The sequence below is a fragment of the Chanodichthys erythropterus genome, chromosome 21 (genome assembly GCF_024489055.1).
Source record: "Chanodichthys erythropterus isolate Z2021 chromosome 21, ASM2448905v1, whole genome shotgun sequence".
Taxonomy (NCBI): Eukaryota; Metazoa; Chordata; class Actinopteri; order Cypriniformes; family Xenocyprididae; genus Chanodichthys; species Chanodichthys erythropterus.
In genome coordinates this window covers 40,751,580-40,776,182 of record NC_090241.1, presented here as the reverse complement: position 1 = coordinate 40,776,182, position 24,603 = coordinate 40,751,580, and the positions used below count along the sequence as shown (strand labels likewise).

General features: G+C 37.0%; 1 protein-coding gene across 8 annotated transcripts in view; it reads right to left on the bottom strand.

The window, feature by feature from the left end:
• The window catches only part of si:dkey-237i9.1 (SEC14-like protein 1), a 281,973-nt gene that overhangs the window by 209,608 nt on the left and 47,762 nt on the right, over positions 1-24,603 (bottom strand). For 7 of the 8 annotated variants that reach the window (XR_010893428.1, XM_067373417.1, XM_067373418.1 and 4 more), the window contains one exon: positions 23,835-23,966. The exons of the other annotated variant lie outside the window; for it this stretch is intronic. Coding sequence is in view for 6 of the 7 variants with exons in the window: in XM_067373417.1 (XP_067229518.1) it covers positions 23,835-23,966 (132 nt within the window). In the remaining variant the exon portion in view is untranslated. The remainder of the gene's footprint in view (positions 1-23,834; positions 23,967-24,603) is intronic. 8 annotated transcript variants of the gene reach the window in all.

Here is a 24,603-nt window from a genome sequence, read left to right as displayed (position 1 = left end):
GGTGTACAAGGACTTACAGGAGTCGAAATCATAAATCCTCGATCACTTTTAGTGAGCTTTGATAAAACTTCCCTCAGTCAATTTTTGAAGTGACTAGAAGCCTTGTCACCTGACCTGAATACTGCGCGCTGATTCGCTAAAACGGACTGTACACAAACAACAAGGGCGCTTGTCGGCTTCTGCTGTAAAACGTGAACTTGCGATGCCTGAAAGTGGGCAAAACCAGCTCTTCTGACAAAATGGATTTAGGGTACAGAACGTGCTATATATGGAGAATAATGCACAACACTTAGTTCATTTTTTTTTTTTAAATGCCGTCTATCGGTTTTTGCAAATGAACTCTGCATTTATTGTCATCACTATAACAATATTTATTGTCATCACTATGAGTGCTGGATACTGTTTTCTCAATTCATACTTGCAGCCGAAGGGCGCTATGTGCAGTTTTAGTTCACAAATTCAACTAAAGAAATACAGGAGCCAGGAAGTAACGGAATGTCTTCTAGGTCACTATCCATGGCTTTAACATCCAGATAAACACTTTTCAAGACAATAAATATACGATTGAGATGATGCATACAAGTTTTGTCTCAGAATTTGCCTCTGAATAGCGCTGGCTCAGTGGGCGTGGCAGCATTAGCAGATAATGAGCTGAATCACGGACTTCTGACATGGCTCTCTTTTCACACAGATTACATAAACACAGAATTTTTGTTTTCGATTTGACTTACACAATTTAAATCCTGACATTTCAATGTTTTTTTAGACACAAGTCTCTTTTTTTGTGATTAGTATTCACTAAGTTACAGTTCATTTTCTGATAACTATCAGATTGGAGTTCGTTCAGAGGGAGACGAGAGATCACGCATCATGTTAGTTTTCTTTATTTTGCAAAAAGCACAACATTTTGTTTTTAATCTGAGTGTACACAAATAAAAGAAGATATTCCACAGATTAAAATGGTGCATAGCTCTTAATTGTATGTGCAACATTGACAGAGTATTTTGAGTCTCTTTCACACTGGAAAGAAAAAAAAAACATGGTGGTATTGCCGGTGTGACCGCCGACCCGAGGGAGTTAAAGACAAACAAACAGTAAATATAGCTGCGAGCAGCGATGGCAGGCCCAAACCCGGTGGCATCGCCACCCCGGTGGCTTCAGGGCAACTGTGCACAGCGGGCAATAGGCATTTAAAACAATTAAACATCAAAGGACTAAGTCAAATTCACTCCACATTTACTGCACTACAAGGTGCCGCTATAGAGCCCCTCCTCCCTGCCCATTTTCAAAGGATTACATGTGCCAAGTTTTTTCATTATTCTGATGAATTTTGAAGCAAATCAGGTAAAAATAAGAGGGTGATCTCAATGTATGCTGAAAGTGACACATTTTCTGCTTCCAGTTGGTGGCGCTATGACTTTGAATCACAATTGTCACATCCATGTGATCAGCCTGTACATCGAAGACAAAGCCGAAGTTTCATCAAATTCAATTAATGTATGCAGAAGTTATAACACTTTGTTTCCCTTTTCTTGCCATAAATCTGCTGCCTCGCCACGGCCAAACCGTTTGAGATATCCAAAATCTGTTTGCAATTAAACAACTTCAATGTGTCAGCAACAAGTTAAAAAAGCTTGGTGTAAATTGGATAAACCCTGTAGGAGTAGTAGTATTAAATCCAGAGCCTGTTTTTTCAAAAAATTAACATTAAAACAAAAATTGCTGACTTCCTGTTGGTCGGAGCTAATGAATGTAAATTAGAAAATTGTCCTGCTTGATGAGAACAATATGTGTACAGAGTTTGGTGACTGTAGGAAAAATTAACCCCCCCACTTTTGTCAAAAGGTGGCGCTACTGAGCCCCTCCACCACGCCCATTTCTATGGCTTTGTCCATGTCCACTGGTTGACAATATTGATGTGTGTGTCGAGTTTCATGCAATTTGAAGCATGTTAAGAGCCTCAAAAACACTCAAGAATATTATGAAAGTTTGACCTGTTGCCATGGCAACAATATTTCAAATATCAAAAATCCTGTCATAGGTCTACATCTGCTGTGTATTGACATTACACTGATGAAGTTTGAAGCAAATCAGGTAAAAATAATAAGGTGATCTCAAAGCATTTGAAAAGTGATGCACTTCCTGCTGCCAGTTGGTGGCGCTATAACTTTGACTCACAATAGTCACATCCATGTGATCAGACTACTACAACCAACACACTCGTGAAGTTTCATAGAGATCAATATATGTATGCAGAAATTATAACACATTTCCTGTTTCCCTTTTCTCGCCATAAATTCGTTGCCTCGCCACAGCTAAACCGTTCGAGATATCAAAAATCCGCTGGCAATTTTTCATCATCAATGTCTTGACTTCATGCTGACCGAGTTTGGTGGTGATCGGATTAATCGTTACTGCCACGCCCGGGTACCAGCTTTTCTCCGGCTGTAAAGGCCACAGGTTCTGACCTGTGTGCAAAATTTCAAGAGTTTTTGAATATGTTAAGGGCCCCAAAAACCCCAAAAACGTGGAAAAAAAAAATAATAATAATCCTAAAGAAAACAAAAGGGCCTTCAGCCCCTTACAGGGCTTTGGCCCTAATAATCCTAAAGAAAACAAAAGGGCCTTCAGCCCCTTACAGGGCTTTGGCCCTAATAATCCTAAAGAAAACAAAAGGGCCTTCAGCCCCTTGGGCTTTGGCCCTAATAATCCTTAAGAAAACAATAGGGCCTTCAGCCCCTTGGGCTTTGGCCCTAATAATTAAAGCTGCAAGCAGCATTTACAGGGGGCAAGCACAAAAGCAGCACAACAAGCCTGCCAACACAGCCTTGAGCATCAGACATGAGCATCGGACTTTATAACCATATTTTTTTTTAAAAATTCTCCACTAGGTGGCGCTGGTCCAAAACTTCTCAGGCTCCTTCAGGTCATTGTGCTGATGACCCATACCAAGTTTCATAACGATACGCAAATGTGTTCATAAAATACAGCATTTTACAACAAAATTCAAAATGGCCGATGGCCAAAATGAACGATATTGTAAAATTAGATATCATTTGACTCGGCATAATGCCCCGAATCCTAGGAGACCAAAGTTATGATTTTTGGACAAACCCATCAGAAGTTATAAGCATAATTAGCCATTTTTCATATCTCCAGACCAGTAGGTGGCACTGCACCGAAACTCTGCATGATGCCTCAGGTCATACTTGTGATGACATGTACCAAGTTTGCTAAGAATACAATAAAGCATTGTGGAGATATAACCTCAAGTCTGATTTCAAGCTTTTTGTCGAATTCATTTGTGCCGTTTTCGAGAATGGAAGTATCTATAGAAAAGCTTTTAATAACATTTTGCAAGCATGGTCTGAGGATGATCTGTATCAATTTTCGTGAAAATCGGAGTAACACCCTAGGAGGAGTTCGAAAAAGCAGGTTTTTCGCAAAATTCAACATGGCGGACACACCATAAGTCGAAACCTAGCATGTTTGGTATCGTTGGACTCATTGGGGATTCAGGAGTCTAAGAACATGACTCTTTTGAAGAGTGATAAGTGATAAGTATTTGAATAATTGATTTTACCACTAGATGGCGCTGGTCCGAAACTTCTCAGGCTCCTTTGGGGCATTGTGATGATGAGCCATACAGAGTTTTGTAACGATACGTTAATGCGTTCGTAAAATACAGCATTTTAGCACAAAATTCAAAATGGCCGAGAACCAAAATGGCCGATATGGTAAAACTGGACATCAATCAACTCGACATGATGCCCCAAATCCAACGAGACCAAATGTATGACTTTTAGACAAACCCATCAGAAGTTATAAGCAAAAAAGGCCTTTTCGTATCTCTGGACCAGTAGGTGGCGCTGCTCCGAAACGTTGCAGGTTGCCTCAGGTCATGCTTGTGATGACATGTACCAAGTTTGGTCTGAATATGATAAAGTATTGCGGAGATATAAAATTGAGACCAATTTGGGGTGCTCTACGTTAAATTTATTTGCGTGTTTTTCAAGAACAGTTGCGTTAATCAAAAAGCTTTTAATAACATTTTGTTGGCATGCTCTTAAGATGATCTGGTTCAATTTTCGTGAAAATCGGAGTAACAGCCTAGGAGGAGTTCGAAAAAGTAGGTTTTTCAGAAAATTCAAAATAGCAGAAAAATATTCATGACGGAAAATGACGTCATAGGGTGCAATCGATTCGTCTTGACCCAAGGAATCAGAGGAAAAAAAAGAATTTTGTTTCTAACCCTTACAGTTCAAAACTTATTAGCATAAACATAAGTGCAAATTTGGACAGCTGGTGGCGCTAGAGGGATTGAGTTAGAGACTCCAAATTTGCTATGGACAAAGGTCAGACTGTCCTCTAACTGTGTGCCAAATTTCACAACTTTCCCGCAAGCAGTTCTATGGGCTGCCATAGACTTCAAGAGCGGAAGAAGAAGAAGAAGAAGAAGAAGAATAAGCGTACGGAACGCCAACAATAACAATAGGTGCCTAAGCACCTTCGGTGCTTGGCCCCTAAATATAGCTGCAAGCAGCAATTACGGGGCCAAGCACAAAAACGGCACAAGAAGCCAGCCAACATGGCTGGGAGCATCAGACCAACTGCAACAGTGAGCAATTAAAGACCTATTAAGATAATTTTACGCTAAAGAGCTGATAAATGATAAAAAAAATGAGGATTTACTGTTTCATCACTTTCGACCAATAGGTAACGCTGTGAACAAATTAATGTGGTATGGTCAGAGTGAGGTGACAATGACAATTGCAAAGTTTGGTGTCAACATGTCAAAGCATTTCAGAGATAGAGCTTCAAGAGTCGTTTTTGCATCATGCCTCAGATTTGTTGCTCCGGTGTAAACGCCGAAACGCTGCATGCTGCCTCAGGACATGCTTGTGATGACAGGTACCAAGTTTGGTCTGAATATGTCAAAGCATTGTATAGATACAGCTTCACGAGTAATTTTTGCATCATGCCTCAAATTCTTTGCTCTGGTATACGAAAACGGTTTGACTTATCGACTTTAAATCCATAACTTTTTGTCGGCATGGTCTGAAGATGATACGATTCAATTCTGGTGAAAATCGGAGCAACAGTCTAGGAGGAGTTCGAAAAAAATTACAATCGGTTAATATAGTCAAAAGTTATTAGCATTTTTGTAAATTTTGTTATAAATTTTGACCACAAGGTGGCGCAGTGCCGAAACTTCTCAGGCTCCTTCAGGGCATTGTCCTGATGACCCATACCGAGTTTCGTAACGATACGCTAATGTGTTCGTAAAATACAGCATTTTAGCACAAAATCCAAAATGGCCGACGGCTAAAATGGCCACTATAGAAAAATTGGATATCATTCAACTCGGCATGATTCCTCGAATCCAACGAGACCAAATTTATGATTTTTGGATGAACCCATCAGAAATTATAAGCAAAAATAAACATTTTTCATATCTCCGCACCAGTAGGTGGCACTGCGCCGAAACACTGCATCATGGCTCAGGTCATTCTTGTGATGACATGTACCAAGTTTGGTCTGAATACGATAAAGCATTGCAGAGATACAGCTTCAAGGAGTCATTTTTGCATCATATCTCAAATTGTTTGCTCTGGTATACGAAAACGGATTGACTTATCGACTTGAAATCCATAACTTTTTGTCAGCATGGTCTGATGATGATACGGTTCAATTTTGGTGAAAATCGGAGCAACGGTCTAGGAGGAGTTCGAAAAAGTAGGTTTTTAAAGAAAAACAATATGGCGGACAGGAAGTTCAGCTACCTATGGCAAATTTGATATCTATTTTCTCAGCATGACCCACGGAATCTACTGAGACCAGTTTCATTACAATCGGTTAATATAGTCAGAAGTTATTAGCATTTTTGTAAATTTTGTTATAACTTTTGACCACAAGGTGGCGCAGTTCCAAAAATAGCCATTTTTCATATCTCCGCACCACTAGGTGGTGCTGAGCCGAAACGTTGCAGGTTGCCTCAGGTCATGCTTGTGTTGACAGGTACCAAGACCTATTAAGATAATATTTGGCAAAATATTTGGATTTACTGCTTCATCACTTTCGACCAATAAGTGGCGCTGTGTCCAAATTGTTGTGGTATGGTCAGAATGAGGTGACAATGACACTTGCAAAGTTTGGTGTCAATATGTAAAGCATTGTAGAGATACAGCTTCAAGACTGGGTTTTGCATCATGCCTCAAATTCATTGCTCCGGTATACGAAAACGGTTTGACTTATCGACTTGAAATCCATAACTTTTTGTCGGCATGGTCTGAAGATGATACGGTTCAATTTTGGTGAAAATCGGAGCAACGGTCTAGGAGGAGTTTGAAAAAGTAGGTTTTTAAAGAAAAACAATATGGCGGACAGTAAGTTCAGCTGACGATGGCAAATTTGATATCTTTGTTCTCAGCATGACCCAAGGAATCTACGGAGACCAGTTTCATTACAATCGGTTAATATAGTCAAAACTTATTAGCATTTTTGTAAATTTTATTATTTTGTTATAACTTTTGACCACAAGCGCAGTGCCAAAACTTCACAGGCTCTTTCAGGGCTTTGTCCTGATGACCCATACCAAGTTTTGTAAAGATACGTTAATGCGTTCATAAAATACAGCATTAAATACAGCATTTTTCATAATTCAAAATGGCCGAAGTGGGAAAATTGGATATCATTCGACCCGGCAGGATTCCCTGAATCCAACGAGACCAAAGTTATGATTTTTGGACAAACCCATCTGAAGTTATAAGCAAAAATAGCCATTTTTCTTATCTCCGCACCAGTAGGTGGCACTGCGATGAAACGCTGCATGATGCCATATGTCATGATTTTGATGAGATGTACCAAGTTTGGTCTAAATACGATAAAAGCATTGCGGAGATACAGGTTCAAGAATTTGTTTTGTATCATGCCTTAAATTCGTTGCTCCGTTATACGAAAACGGTTTGACGTATCGACTTGAAATCCATAACTTTTGTCGGCATTATAACTTTTGACCACAAGGTGGCGCTGTGCCGAAACTTCTCAAGCTCCTTCAGGGCATTGTGCTGATGACCCATACCAAGTTTTGTAAAGATACGCTAATGCGTTCGTAAAATACAGCATTTTAGCACAAAATTCAAAATGGCCGAAGTGGGAAAATTGGATATCATTCGACTCGGCATGATTCCCCGAATCCAACAAGATTTTTGGACAAACCCATCAGAAGTTATAAGCAAAAATACCCATTTTTCATATCTCCGCACCAGTAGGTGGCGCTGCGCCGAAACACTGCATGGTACCTCAGGTCATGCTTGTGATGACATGTACCAAGTTTGGTCTGAATACGATAAAGCGTTGCGGAGATACAGCCTTACTTCTGTTTTCGCAAGCACTATGTACAATTCGTGCGTGAGTTTTTCGAAAACGGTTTGAGGAATCAACTTGAATTCCATAACTTTTTGTCAGCATGGTCTGAAGATGATCTGATTCAATTTTCATGAAAATCGGAGTAACGGCCAAGGAGGATTTAGAAAAAGTACGTTTTTCAGAAAATTCAAAATGGCTGAAAATGGCACCCTTTCGTCATAGGGTGCAATCGATTCGGCTTGAGCCAAGGAATCAGAGGAAAAAAGAATTTTGTTTCTAGCCCTTATGGTTCAAAAGTTATTAACATAAAAATAAGTGCAACTTTGGACAGCTGGTGGCGCTAGAAGGATTGAGTTAGAGACTCCAAATTTGCTATGGACATAGATCAGACTGTCCTCTAACTGTGTGCCAAATTTCATAACTTTCCCGCAAGCGGTTCTATGGGCTGTCATAGACTTCAAGAGCGGAAGAAGAAGAAGAAGAAGAAGAAGAAGAAGAAGAAGAAGAATTAAAGCTGCAAGCAGCATTTACGGGGCCAAGCACAAACGCAGCACGACAAGCCTGCCAACACATCAAAATCAACGACATGTATGTTAGACCCTATGCCGACTAAACTACTGAAAGAAATGCTTCCAGAGGTCGTAGGTCCACTTCTTGATATAATTAATTCATCTTTAACACTAGGACACGTGCCAAAAACCTTTAAGCAGGCTATTATCAAACCTCTTATTAAAAAACCTCAACTAGATCCGAGAGATTTAGTAAATTACAGGCCAATCTCGAATCTACCTTTTCTGTCAAAGATACTAGATAAGGCAGTTTCAACACAACTGTGTTCCTTTTTAGAAAGTGAGGATTTCCAGTCAGGATTTAGACCATACCATAGTACTGAGACTGCTCTCGTTAGAGTTACAAACGATCTACTATCATCCGATCGTGGCTGTATTTCTCTATTAGTGTTATTAGATCTCAGTGCTGCTTTTGACACTATCGATCATAACATTCTTTTAAAAAGACTTGAAAACTTTATTGGCATTAGTGGAATTGCTTTGGCATGGTTTAAATCATACTTATCTGACCGTTATCAGTCTGTGGTAGTTAATGAAGAGATGTCGTATCGATCACAGGTTAAATATGGGGTACCACAAGGCTCAGTACTAGGACAGTTGCTTTTCACTCTGTACATGCTGCCCTTAGGAGAGATAATTAGGAAGCATGGTGTTAGTTTTCACTGCTACGCTGACGATACTCAGCTCTATATTTCCTTGCGCCCTGAGGAAACCTACAAATTCACAAAACTAACAGAATGCATAGCTGACATTAAAAACTGGATGACAAGAAATTTCTTATTATTAAATTCAGAAAAAACTGATATCCTAATCTTTGGACCAAAAACTTCCTCACGAAAAAACCTTGAATACTCTAACACTTGACGGGCGCTCCATTAAATCTTCGTCCTCAGTTAGGAACCTGGGTGTGCTCTTTGATACCAATCTTTCATTTGAAAGTCATGTTTCTAGTATCTGTAAAACCGCCTTCTTCCATTTAAAAAATATATCTAAATTACGGCATATGCTCTCAATTACAAATGCGGAACAGTTGGTTCATGCATTCATGACCTCAAGACTAGATTATTGTAACGCTCTACTGGGTGGTTGTTCTGCTCGGCTTTTAAACAAACTACAGTTGGTCCAAAATGCGGCAGCTAGAGTTCTTACTAGAACCAGAAAGTATGACCATATTAGCCCAGTTCTGTCAACATTACATTGGCTCCTTATTAAACATCGTATAGATTTTAAAATCTTGCTACTTACTTATAAAGCTCTAAATGGTTTAGATCCCCAGTATCTAAGTGAGCTCTTAATGCATTATAGTCCTTCACGTTTATTGCGATCTCAGAATTCAGGCCAGTTGATAATACCCAGAATATCAAAATCAACTGAAGGCGGCAGATCCTTTTCCTATTTAGCACCTAAACTCTGGAACAATCTTCCTAGCATTGTTCGGGAAGCAGACACACTCTGTCAGTTTAAATCTAGACTAAAAACACATCTCTTTGCTCTTGCATACACATAACACATTATCAATACATTAACATTTTTCAAATCCGTTAAAGGATTGTTACGCTGCAATATTTAGGTCGGCCGGAACCGAGAACATTTCCTATAACACTAGATATACCTGTACATCAGAATAAGAATGGCATCTCCGCTAATATCTGTCTTTCTGCTTAGATATATCTAGGTATATCTAGTGTTATAGGAAATGTTCTCGGTTTTTTGCCGGGTGCTGGATTCAGGCCGTATCCAGATCAGATGGAGAACCTGTGTCTGGACCTGACTACAACGTAGCCCAGGAGACAATGGGCCTACAGACCCAGTTCTGGCTGCATCTATAATTCAGATTTTTAATCCCCGTATCCGCTTACATATATTTATATTTAATCTATTTTTAATCTCTATAATAAAAATGTATAATTCAGATTTTGATCTCCATATCCATTTACATATATTATATATATATCTTCCAAGGGGTTTTTTCCCTCCTAGGACTTTTTTCCCAGTGCTAATATGCTGGGTTTTTCTCCTAGGGTTTTTTTTCCACCCCTGGGAGTCAGTCGACATTGGCTTAATGTAGCACCATCTTGTATATGTTACATATTACCACGCTTGGTTGTACAGCTTATTTTTAACCACTTTTCTGTGCTTCTAATATGTAAAGCTGCTTTGAACAATTACCAATTGTAAAAGCGCTATATAAATAAATTTGACTTGACTTGACGTGTGTCATTTTTTGTGAAAATCGAAGTAACGCCTTTGGAGGAGTTCGAAAAAGCAGTTTTTTCGCAAAATTAAACATGGCGGACACACCATAAGTCAAAACCTGGCATGTTTGGTATCATTGGACTCAGTAGGAATTCAGGAGTCTAAAGACATGATTCTTTAGAAAAAAAGTTGATCACACCCATAGTGATAAGTATTTGAATATTTGAATTTACCACTAGGTGGCGCTGGTCCGAAACTTCTCAGGCTCCTTTGGGGCATTGTGCTGATGACCCATACAGAGTTTCGTAACGATACGTTAATGCGTTTGTAAAATACAGCATTTTAGCACAAAATTCAAAATGGCCGACAGCCAAAATGGCTGATATGGAAAAATTGGACATCGTTCGACTCAGCATGATACCCCGAATCCAACGAGACCAAATTTATGATTTTTGGACACACCCATCAGAAGATATGAGCAAAAAAACATTTTTCGTATCTCTGGACCAGTAGGTGGCGCTGCTCCGAAACACTGCATGTTACCTCAGGTCATGCTTGTGATGACATGTACTAAGTTTGGTCTGAATATGATAAAGCATTGCGGAGATACAGCCTCAAGTCTGATTTGGGGTGCTCTATGTTAAATTTATTTGCGAGTTTTTCAAGAACAGTTGCGTTAATCAAAAAGCTTTTAATAACTTTTTGTCTGCATGGTCTGAAGATGATCTGGTTCAATTTTCGTGAAAATCGGAGTAACGGCCTAGGAGGAGTTCGAAAAAGTAAGTTTTTCAGAAAATTCAAAATGGCGGAAAAATTTTCATGACGGAAAATGACGTCATAGGGTGCAATCGAATCGTCTTGAGCCAAGGAATCAGAGGAAAAATTTTGTTTCTAACCATTACAGTTCAAAAGTTATTAGCATAAACATAAGTGCAACTTTGGACAGCTGGTGGCGCTAGAGGGATTGAGTTAGAGACTCCAAATTTGCTATGGACAAAGGTTAAACTGTCCTCTTTGTCGGCATGGTCTGAAGATGACACGGTTCAATTTTGGTGAAAATTGGAGCAACGGTCTAGGAGGAGTTCGAAAAAGTAGGTTTTTAAAGAAAAACAATATGGCGGACAGGAAGTTCAGCCGACTATAGCAAATTTGATATCTATGTTCTCAACATGACCCAAGGAATATACTGAGACCAGTTTCATTACAATTGGTGAATACAGTCAAAAGTTATTAACATTTTTGTACATTTTGTTATAACTTTTGACCACAAGGTGGTGCTGGTCCGAAACTTCTCAGGCTCCTTCAGGGCATTGTCCTGATGACCCATACCAAATTTAGGAATTTTGGTCAAACCCATCAGAAGTTATAAGCAAAAATAACCATTTTTCATAACTCCACTCCAGTAGGTGGCGCTGTGCCGAAACACTGTATAATGCCTCAGGTCATGCTTGTGATGACACGTACCAAGTTTGGTCTGAATATGATAAAGCATTGCAGAGATACAGCTTCAAGAGTAATTTTTGCATCATATCTCAAATTGTTTGCTCTGGTATACGAAAACGGTTTGACTTATCGACTTGAAATCCATAACTTTGTGTCGGCATGGTCTGAAGATCATACGGTTCAATTTTGGTGAAAATCAGAGCAACGGTCTAGGAGGAGTTAGAAAAAGTAAGATTTTTAAGAAAAACAATACAGCGGACAGGGAGTTCAGCTGACTATAGCAAATTTGATATCCATGTTGTCAGCATGACCCAAGTAATCTACTGAGACCAGTTTCATTACAATCGGTCAATATAGTCAAACGTTATTAGCATTTTTGTAAATTTTATTATAACTTTTGACCACAAGGTGGCGCTGGTCCGAAACTTCTCAGGCTCCTTCAGGGCATTGTGCTGATGACCCATACCAAGTTTCGTAACGATACGCTAATGCGTTCGTAAAATACAGCATTTTAGCACAAAATTCAAAATGGCCGAAGTGGAAAAATCGGCATGATTCCCCGAATCCAACGAGACCAAATTTATGATTTTTGGACAAACCCATCAGAAGTTATAAGCAATAATAGCAATTTTTCATATCTCCGCACCAGTAGGTGGCGCTGCGCCGAAACACTGCATGGTGCCTCAGGTCATGTTTGTGATGACATATACCAAGTTTGGTCTGAATATGATAAAGTGTTGCGGAGATACAGCCTTACTTCTATTTACGGAAGCACTACGTACAATCCGTTCGCGTGTTTTTCGAAAACGGTTTGAGGAATCGACTTGAATTCCATAACTTTTTGTCGACATGGTCTGAAGATGACCTGGTTCAATTTTCGTGAAAATTGGAGTAACGGCCTAGGAGGAGTTCGAAAAAGTAGGTTTTTCAGAAAATTCGAAATTTTCATGACGGAAAATGACGTCATATAGTGCAATCGATTCGCCTTGAGCCAAGGAATCAGAAGAAAAAGAATTTTGTTTCTAACCCTTACGGTTCAAAAGTTATTAGCATAAACATAAGTGCAACTTTGGACAGCTGGTGGCGCTAGAGGGATTGAGTTAGAGACTCCAAATTTGCTATGGACAAAGGTCAGACTGTCCTCTAACTGTGCGCCAAATTTCACAACTTTCCCGCAAGCAGTTCTATTGGCTGCCATAGACTTCAAGAGCGGAAGAAGAAGAAGAAAAAAAAAGAAAAAAAAAAAAAGAACGCCAACAATAACAATAGGTGCCTCCACACCTTCGGTGCTTGGCCCCTAATAGTAAAAAAAAAAAAAAAAAAAAAAAGAACGCAAACAATAACAATAGGTGCTTGGCCCCTAATAAAAAGAAATCTAATGATTACAATAGGTGCCTCCGCACCTTCAGTGCTTGGCCCCTAAAAAAAGAACGCCAACAATAACAATAGGTGCCTCCGCACCTTCGGTGCTTGGCCCCTAAAAAAAAAAAGGAAACTAACAGATACAATAGGTGCCTATGCACCTTCGGTGCTTGGCCCCTAATAATCGAAAATAAAAAGAACGCCAACAGATACAATAGGTGCCTAAGCACCTTCGGTGCTTGGCCCCTAATAATCCTAAAGAAAACGATAGGGCCTTCAGCCCCTTACAGGGCTTTGGCCCTAATAATAATCCTTAGGGGATCAAGAGGGCCCTGCGCGAATTTTCGCTTGGGCCCTAATAAAATGAGAACAAATAAATAGGCAATAGCACAAATATAAAATAAATACAACTTAAAGTTCAGGTACAGAAATTGCAATCAAATGTAAAATAACACTGCATAGTTTTCTTTTTATAAATAAAATATAGAATAATAATTAAAGTTACAGTCAAGATCAGTGAGTGATTTTCTTTTTATTTTGTTCTTTGATCAATGTTAATTACACAGGTTTATTAGGCTGCTGTCACTTTAAGGCCTCATGCAGGATCCAATAAAATGCTTTTACACAGACAAAATCATCTGTGTTTAAAGGATATTTTGACAATTTTCTATGTATTTGTGTCTTCCAGAATATGCGTACAAGTGCTCAATTCAGTAGAGCACTATATGAGAGGCGGCTCACTATGCACGTGCTTTGGATGAGTGGGCAAAGAAAATGGAGCTAACGCTTTACTACTATAACAACTGATGTAGAAATACTGGATACTGACTACACTATTTAAAAAATCAGATCAGATTTGAACAAAAGAACACACTGGACAGTCAGTCTTAAAGGGGACCAATTATGCCCCATTTTAGAAGATGTAAAATAAGTCTCTGATGTCCCCAGAGTGTGTATGAGAAGTTTTAGCTCAAAATACCCCACAGATAATTTTTTTATAGCATGTTAAAATTGCCACTTTTAGTGGTTGAGCAAAGACGTGCTGTTTCAGTGTGGTCCCTTTAAATGCAAATGAGCTGCTGCGCTTCGCCTAAGAGGGCAGATCTTCAACAGCTCATTCTCCCCTGTCAGGATTCAGTCAGGATGCACTATATGTCAGAAACTGCGAATATATGCTGCATGGAGATAGAATAGGTATAGTTTAGTTAAATTATGGTTATAATTTATATTGTCTTCTTGTTTTTATCCACTATATTACTACAGGCCTGTCGCACCATCTGAATGATGGCCAAAACTATACAGATGAGTTTTATGACATTTATTGTACTTCACACAAAAGATGAAGCGTCCGTTTTCATTCTAGAAAATCACTGTAAGTGCTTAATAAAACACAGTGCAAGTGCATTCAAATATTATCCATAAACTCTCTCTCTTCCTTGTATTATCACCAACATACATAGCAAAGAACACAGAAACACTCGTTACAACTAACAGTAAACAAATATATAAAGAACTTATGCCTTTTTGGGTAGTGCTTAATAAAATGGTAACGTTAGATTTTATATCCGTAAATAAACTCAGCTGAACAGTAATAAAGTGCTCTCACCTTCATTACTGCCATATCCAGTATCAATCTGGAGACTATAAGCTGGATCACGAAGGGTTTTTACTTGTATATCCTTGAGTAACACATTTTTAGCACAGTCTATGCTTTGTATTGTCCCTTTGTATTGATATTCATTCACTAAGCAGTCCGGTGTAAAATGATTTGCGCAGACATAAACGAATTTCGGCAGTATTGAGGGAGCATTTTCCTTGAAAACCAAGTTAATCCAGCTCATTTTCAGCAACTCAGATTTAGGGAGTAAATGGAGAGAGCTATGTGGATTAATCCATCCAGCTAAAGAGCTCCTAAAATGCTTAGGAGACGTTCTCGTCAGTGCAGCAATGGCAGACTCGCTCAGGGCGGTTCTATGTTCAAATGTCAGTGTCTGTCAACATTTGTGGGCGGGGCCTGTGGCTTTTGCGACATCACACTGCCAGGAATCTGGAAATGGCTTGTTCTGACCGGGTGTGCCTCATACATCCTGAAAAGTGAAGCTGCGGGCTCTTTGATCACCCCCTGGTGGCTGGATGCAGTACAGGTCATAAACCTCGCCCTCTCCATTCAAACAAACAGGAATAAGACAAAAAAAAAAAAAAAAAAAATTACGCTTCAAATAAAATTTTCCGAAAGATGGTTTTTGTAATTTAAGGTAGTTATCACGCTGATATATATTCAATTGTTCATTTTTGTGATAAGTTTGATTTGTGATAAGTTTGATTTTAGCTAGCAATTTGATGCTATAGAAACGGGGTGTGTCGTCATGATTGACAGTTGTGATCGACAGCTTCTCTGAGGGCTGTCGGAGCTCCGAGAGGAGACTGAAGATATATAACTAACTATTAATATTCGATTTCTGTGTTATTTCACACCGACAAAATGAGTTGTTCAGCAGTAAACTGTACTAACCGACCTACAGGATCTGACGGATCACTGAACTTTTTACGGTAACGTTAAATGTGGGCTTTATAAGCTAATTAATAAATGTTATTAGCTAAGATAACACGCCTAACGTTAGCCATGACGGTTACTAATTATTTTTATGGGTATAAAATAATAATTAGCGGGACTAATGATAGCCTACTCCAATTAATTATAGAGCACTGTCTAAAGCAATCGATCTCCTGTAATGTTAGTTCAACTTGATTTAAAATGGCAGGACCGTTTCTGACATTTTAGAGTTGTTTCTAGTGGCATATTATATTGAGTTTATCTACTGAATTTGCTGTTTCAAAAATATTATTGCTCTAGAAACAATAGCCTATTATTTTATAGGTAGAATTTTAAATAGGCTATATAAATTATACACAATTTAAAATACATTAAAGGGTCATGAAACCCCAAAACACTTTTTTTGAGATTTAAACAGATATGTATAGGTTGCACATCACTGAAAACACTAAAGGTACTCAATGTTATTCATAAGTGAAAAATGGTTATATTTGGATTTTTCAGAGCGATTTCTGTCTTCCGGTTTGAAAAGCTGAGTCGGAACAACGTCACAAAATCTGACGTAATCGTGTACTTTCGGCCCCAAGTATGGGCATGGTCGAACATGCTGACGTAGACCATTTCGAGCGATTCTCGACATATATTCATGACATAAAGCTCATTTAATCCAATTACTGCGCTGTAGTATGCATAAGATTATAATTGCAGTATTATGCATGAGGAAGTATCACTTCTCTCGCCTCGGTCTCTTGTCATTCAGAGACATATCGTTGGTGTCCTCAGTGCTACAACACAATGTGTTTTACTGCGACACGACCAGAGCAGAGGTTTGTGTGCATGTGGATTGTTTTGCTGTAATTTACCAGCACAAATGGAAAATATGTTCGTGTGAGATCGCATTACAGCGGAGAATTCAAATGTCACAAAAGTGCTGCTCATTCACCTCTGCCTGCTCTAGCTGCGTTCAAACATGCGAGCCGTAGGCTATGTTTCCTTCAGCACAGCAGCACATGTGTTTGTATTTTGCCTGCGATGCGGTCAGAGCTGGAGTTTGAATACGAACACGTGAAAAATACAATTGTTATCATATGCACGCGCGGAGCGCGCATATGATAATTTCAGTGCGAAGCTCCGCGATGAGTTTAATAACACTAGCCACGTGGCACATTGCTCATACAGGATAAACTATCTGTGTTTAAAGCTTTTATTTCACACATTCTCCTATACCAAACATTAACCAGCATCAGGAGCGCAACTATCCAGTGTTAGAGGGGTATGCAGCAAAAAATTTTGGCGCCCCCCTACCCCCACTTCTAATTAAATAAGTGTGCCGGACATCATCATTTATGGGTTTGAAATAATAAATGTTTATTTTAAAGTATATCAGACAGCCACTGTAAGCCTACCATAATTATATGGTATATATGTAAAAAAAAAAAAAAAAAAAAAACTATTTGTTTCCATGATAAACCAGCCTTATTGCATAAGTAATGTTTTCCAGCTTCTAGTCATTTATTGTGCATGCTACCTTATATTTACCAGTTGTCATTTTACTTTAATAAACTTTAGATACGTCATGCATGGGATTGGTACCAAAGGGTTTAACCAAAATCTAAATGTAGATATCAGCAACAATATTTTGCAGTAAGTTAGTAAACACTTGTCAGAAAACATTAATATTTGCAAGCCTAAGTTTGGTAGCAAATATATGCATGAGTCCACGGTAAACCAGAGATATTAAAGTTGTTTTCCAGATTCTTGTCATTTATTGTACATGCTACCTTACATTTTTCAGCTCAGCAACCTCGGTTTTGCATATTCTAAGCTAGCTACATATTCTGTCTGCTACATTCCCAGTGTTAGCAAACTCTAGCTAGTCTGTTAACATGAATAACGTATTTGCAAGCCTCCAAGCATAGACGTCACATTTTAAATCCTACCTGTTTTTTTTCCTATTTTTAGCTCCCGATAGCTTTTTTGCTTTATCTATCTTTTGAGTTTCAATTACAACTCACTAACGTTACTGCTGCTCACTCAGCGCTGCGCCCCACCCACTCACGATATTACCCTTCTATGTCTAAATTCTATGATGGAATCTTATGAGGGCACCGGCGCCTACTCTAGCCTGTTAGTCCTCTAAAATTTATATAACTTTTTTTATATATAACTTTTATATGAATTTATATAACTTTTATTATAAAAAATTTTTTTAAAAAAAGTAACCATCGCTTTGGCGCCCCCAATGGTGCGGCGCCCCTATGCGCCGCATAAAGCACATACCCACTTTTTGCGCCACTGACCAGCATGGTGTAGTTATGCACGCATATTTCATCAAGTCTTCTTCAAATTAATTATATGTGCAAACTGGACACTGATACAGTGGTGTAGCCTATCTGAACGCGATGACACGATTATTCTAATAGACAAAAGACTGATTTTGAGACTGCAGTGCTTGTAAACGTAATCAAAGTAGCCTATTATTAGCCCTATTAAATATTCTTTCACATTTCTCCCTTGAGCTTGGGAGTTTGTTGTCATTTACTCTGTGCTCATTTATTAATATTCATTATTTTGTATAATGAGTGTGTTCTATGTCTGTGCTTCATTGATTTTTCTCTCCCCTCTTCCCCCCCCCCCTACACTCCCACTTTTCCAAAGCTTTACACGCCTATTTTAACAGAGTTTTTCCAGCTCAGATGTGTGAACGACCAGGGTAAAACAGGGGGGTTTCATGACCCTTTAATGATGGGCGGAATGAGTCGTCTGGGCGGAAGTTTGATACTGCGACTCCACCGACGATTCCTTCTGCGCATGCCCAGGCTCCACACTGACGTTTTTGCATAACATGTCAATGCCCATCGTCGTACGTTTTACATTCAGTTCATTACAATGGAATGAAGCGGCGTCACGTTGTCCATCTTTTTTTTTTACAGTCTATAGTTCTGAGACACTGCTTATGATTTATGGGGATAGGGTGAGAAAAAGGGCAAAGAAGATAACTCTGGACCCCTCACATCCAGCACACTCCCTCTTTGAACTGTTGCCATCTGGTCGACACTACAGAACTCTGAGCACCAGAACGACCAGACACAGGAACAGTTTCTTCCTTCAAGCAAATAATCTCATGAACACTTGACAAACACAGAACACACAACACTATTAAACTTTATTTATTAAAACGCTTATTTATATTTCAAATTTGCACACATAACTGTGCATACAAATTGTCTATATTATATATTGTTTTTTGCTTTTTTTGCACTTTGTCTATCTTGTAAATTTGTATATCATTATTTTATTCTTTTTATTATGCATCTCTTGTCTTGTCGCTGTTACTCTGTTGCACTGTGGAGCTTCTGTCACTAAAACAAATTTCTAGTATGTGTAAACATACCTGGCAATAAAGCCCTTTCTGATTCTAAAAAAAAAGGAGTAGGTAGATTTTTATCACTATAGGGAGGTTGTGTACACACACTGCCAACACACATTTATGTCCAAACACCATGCAAAAGGGAATTTTGCATAATAGGTCCCCTTTAATGTTAGAATTAAAAAAAAAACAAAAAAACAAATCAAATCAGAAATGTATGAACTGTATGCAGTGTGAACAAATCCTTAGTATGCGAGACATGATTCAGTCATCATATTTAGGTCATTGGATAACCTTACAGGGTACCCAGAGGTAATGATTACTTAGAGCTTCTCCCTCAGTAACACTCCCAAAAATAAAATCTTCTAAAGAGGCCTTAGAGGACCTTACCCTAAACTTAGTCATTATTTACTCACGCATGATGCAAAAGGCTGATTTACTTTAAGACTGCAAAATATTATGTGATGAAAAGAATCTCTAAGAAATCAAAACTAGCTCTACAGAGATTTAGACCAAAGCAGACCTGCCAACATGTACACATTTTGCGTAGCGGGTACGCATTTTGACCTCAAAGTATTCTGATACGATTTGTCACTCTATACTACGCAAAAACCCGGTGACTCCTCTGTGCACGCGTAGTACTCAAATACAGCAAAAGAAAGTTCGACCAATCATAGCACTGGGTTCATTTCCCCAAACAGCAAGCGGGGATGACTGACAAATGCGTACGGCCTATCAATAAAAAAACACTGCAAATCGACAGCAATACAAAATCCAGTTTGATCCTCCTTCCACTCCCGCTGTCTCAATGACTAATTCTCAACGAGAACAGTAGTCACGGTACTTCTGACTCCTTAAGGTAAATGGGTATAAAAAAAGTAAATGTTGAACAACAAATCTAAATAAAGTTGAAATTGCTATATGGCTTAGTGATTATGAAAATGCTGTGATGTGTGACTGACTGACAAGTGCGAGTCTGGAGAAACAGGAATTTATTTATTTATGTCAGTGTTGAGAAACGTAGCCTACATGTGTTGCGTTATTGTGTCAATACTAACTAAAGTACCTAATTATGTTACATAGCCTACATATTGTATGAAAACTAGCATATTAGTTATGCATTTAAAAGTACCGTTGTCTCAGAGCTGCGCAAGCTCTCTCTTATACACAAACGTGCGCGCACACAGAGAGGAAAGATCATTGTAAAATGAAAATAGCCGTGCTTGGTTTAATATGTTGCTTGTGGTATTTTTTGTCAGAAAACAAATTTTGAATTATCTGTCCATGTTTTTGAGATTCGGTAAATGACGGACGCTTTAGTTAACACAACCCCGCCCTCGTTATATGTCGGACAAACTTCTACTTGATATTCTTGAATACTCGATGCGTTTTGTTCTTATTGGTCCTTTCTATTCATTGTCAACTGTTTTCTATAAATATGTTTGTATTGGCTAACCTTTAATCAGCGAATGTTTGTCTTGTTCAAAATAAAAGACTGGACTGTCATGTTAGTTGTATGTAAATATAGCCTACTTGAAATTGCAAACAAAAATTTTTAGTCCATATTAAATATATGAATGCAATTCACTTGTGGTTGTCAGTTTGTATAAGCACACACATTATGAAATGCAATATTAACCCTAAATCAGGCAACGTGACTCACGAGTCACATAGTTTTTATTGTCTTTTTTGGGGCATAAGAACAATTTTTTTATTAAATCCTTTTATCATTTATCAATGCCTGGTCTGTCTCAAGTATGCTGGTCACATGATTTGCTTCAAGTTTTCAGTGATCTATTAGTAAGCCTGATCTAAATCCAACATGGCTGCCAGTGGTGGAGAACATTCAGATTTTGAAGTAGATAATTATATATTAAACTTACTTTTCTTTTGGAAAAAAGTTATATTACTGCTAACATTAATTCTGAACATTGTCTTAGGGTGCTGAAGAAAAAAAAATTATCATATGTTGTTTATGTTGTTATTTAGCACGTTTTGAAATGTATGTGACTCCTGAGTCACGTTGCCTGTTTAGGGTATAAAAAAGGGATTAACCCTAAGAGTGGAAAAGTCTAAGGTAACCATATTAAAAAAACTGTTGCTCCCTTTTTTGAGAATATACGTAACACTACACTAAATTTAAATGGTTGTAATTTAAGAATGTTTTAGACATAAGTTTGGTCTTGTTTTTTTAAAAAAAAGAAAAAGTAACTTCAAAAAATGATTATATTTACTGTAAATCAAATGTACTCTACAGTCCAGTCCAAAAGTTTGGAACCACTAAGATTTTTAATGTTTTTAAAAGAAGTTTCGTCTGCTCACCAAGGCTACATTTATTTAATTAAAAATACAGTAAAAAACAGTAATATTGTGAAATATTATTACAATTTAAAATAACTGTTTTCTATTTGAATATATTTGACAAAGTAATTTATTCCTGTGACGCAAAGCTGAATTTTCAGCATCATTACTCCAGTCTTCAGTCACATGATCCTTCAGAAATCATTCTAATATGCTGATTTGCTGCTCAAGAAACATTTAATGTGTACAATTGTACAAAATATTTGTGTACAATATTTTTTTTCAGGATTATTTGATGAATAGAAAGTTGAAAAGAACAGTGTTTATCTGAAATCTAATCTTTTGTAACATTATAAATGTCTTTTCTGCCACTTTTGATTGATTTAATGCATCCTTGCTGAATAAAAGTATTAATTTCTTTAATTTCTTTTCAAAAAAATAAAAATAAAAATTCTTACTGACCCCAAACTTTTGAACGGTAGTGTATAATGCTACAGAAGCTTTGTATTTCAGATAAATGCTGTTCTTTTGAACTTTCTATTCAAGGAATCCTGAAAAAAAAAGTACACAACTGTTTTCAACATTGAAAATATAAATCATAAATGTTTATTGAGCATCAAATCATCATATTAGAATGATTTCTGAAGGATCATGTGACACTGAAGACTGGAGTAACGATGCTGAAATTCAGCTTTGCATCACAGGAATAAATTACTTTGTCAAATATATTTAAATAGTACACAGTTATTTTAAATTGTAATAATATTTCACAATATTACTGTTTTTACTGTATTTTTAATTAAATAAATGTAGCCTTGGTGAGCAGACGAAAACATTTAAAAACATTAAAAATCTTAGTGGTTCCAAACTTTTGGACTGTACTGTAAATATTTTATATAAAATGTATATTTTACTAAATAATTTTTACTCTAAAATTACTATCAAATCAAAGTCATATGTCTAACCAATTTGTGTTCTAAATTTTAATTTATTATCACAAAATGTAACTTCCCATTAGATTTTTAGGCGTTGTACCAAAAATAGCCACTGGGTGTTTTTTTAATGCATTCTCCTGTATCAAATTTATACATTTCAGTCTCAATATCAAAAAACAGTTGGCAGATGGGACCGTGAGACTCAGAACTTTCCAATGATATGTGTTTTGTCAAGATTAGAATTTTTTTTTTTATAAAGTAGTTCAAATAAATTGTGTTATACAAAACCTGACACCACCCACTAGGTGAGGAGCTTGCTAAAAGAAATTAAAGTACCATTTTTATGGTAAAGCAAGCTCCGATTTCAAAATGGTTTTCACAGGCTGAATCTTGAGTTCGTAAGCTTTTGAATGATATATAATTTGTCAACATTACATCAGGTAAAGTATAGGATATAATTGTTTTAAGCATGCAGTGGCAAGTAGGCCAGTAACAGTTAACAGATTAATGACTTGGTCCTTTTTTTATACCCTAATCAGGCAACGTGACCTGGGAGTCACAACTCATAAAATCCAAAATATATCAAATATTTCAAAAATTCTTTTGGATATGTTTTACTTAAGCTCAGATGATATAAAAAAATATCATGAAAATATTTTTTGCTTATTTTCCACTCTTGCCTGTTTAAGGGTTAATCATGAATTTAAAAAATGCTTTTGAGCAGGTGGAGTGAAAATTTTTAATTGTGTCAAATTAAAAAAAAAAAGTCAAAATTAGATTAACGAAGATGGCTGTGTGTGTGCTTTGTGTATTGCAATCATATCTTGAATTTTGCAGGCATTTGTATTAGTTTTTGTGACATTTTTGACACAATCCCTTGTTTATTTCTGACCCAGCACAACAGTGACAAAATAAATGAAATTAGAAATAAGTTATTGGTTGCATTTGAAGCAGGAAGTTTAACATCCAATCAAATTAATGATGTTAAAAGAAATCAGACAATGCAACAACAATTTAGAGATATCCCTGCAGTTGTGGTCTTGACTGGCCTAGTCTGAGACCAAGACCAGACCAAAAACAACTGCGGCCGAGACCAAGACAAGACCAAGACCTTCAAAAAAAAAAAAAAAAAAAAAAAAAAAAACCCTTTTGACCAAGACCGTTCTACAACACAAAATATGTGGCCACATATACAGGCAGCCAAATACTGCCATCACACCACTGAGTGCATGATCCCCATTTTATATACAGATTTCAACTGTTTAAAAAAATCATAGTCTCAGCTCATCCCATATGAAATAAATAAAAATAATTAAAAAAAAAAAAAAAAATTATATATTATATTATATTAATATATATATATATATATTATATATATATATATATATATATATTATATATATATATATATATATATATATATATATATATATATATATATATATATATATATATATATATATATATATATATATATATATATATATATATATATATATATATATATATATATATATATATATATTTTTTTTTTTTTTTGTGGTGCTGAAGCTCTCACAGTTAGGACTGTTATACTTTTTTTTATTCTTTCCTCTTTAATTTGTTGCCTAAGGATTATTTTTTTAAATTGATATAAAAGGTGCCAAATGTGGGTGTCCATTCATGTTATACTACCAAATTAAAGTTTCTAATGACATGCTTAGCACATCGTGAGATATGAGGGTGATTTTTCTCACCGAGTAACAGCAAAGTTCATGGATTATGACTCTGTTGGAGAAGGTTTCATTGTGGGATTCAATATGAAGAGTTCTTTCTCTATGGTTCAGGGAGTTCTTCTGAATGAAGTAGACATAGTCCACACCTGCAATCTACACACACACAGAATTTATCAGTTCGTTACAAAACAGAGTGAACATTTGATCATGTTTACTTGCATCTTACATCATTTACCCTAACCTTTACAGAAAGTCAAAGCAAAGCAAATTCCAGAAACTTTAGGCAATATAGACAAAAATCATAATAAAAAAAAAAAACATGAGGGGGGAATGAGACAGGGCTCTAGACTTTTTTTGTATTAATCATAATGACCTTGCATGTTGATGAGCCGTTCTTTCAATTTGTATATGATGGTTTTGCATTGATATAAAGATTGATCATGACTAAAACAATATTTGCAAAATATTTTAATCTGAACATTGTTTACAACAAGCATAAATTTAAAAGAAAGCATTACTAAAATATGAAATGAATCAAATCAATCGAACCAAGCAATGGCTTAAAAACATGTCTAAAGATCAACATGAAAGATACCTTTATTGATTTTTGCTGTTGAGCAAAGGATGCGCATTTCTTCCAGAAATCGTGTCAAAGTTTGAACGTAGTTAACTTGAAAGCACAGTTTGTTGGAAAAGTCATGAAAGTGACTGTCTCATCAGAAGAAGAAAAGTGCATTGATATTCTGGTGTAAGTGTATTTTAAGCCCGGGACACACCAAGCCGATGATCA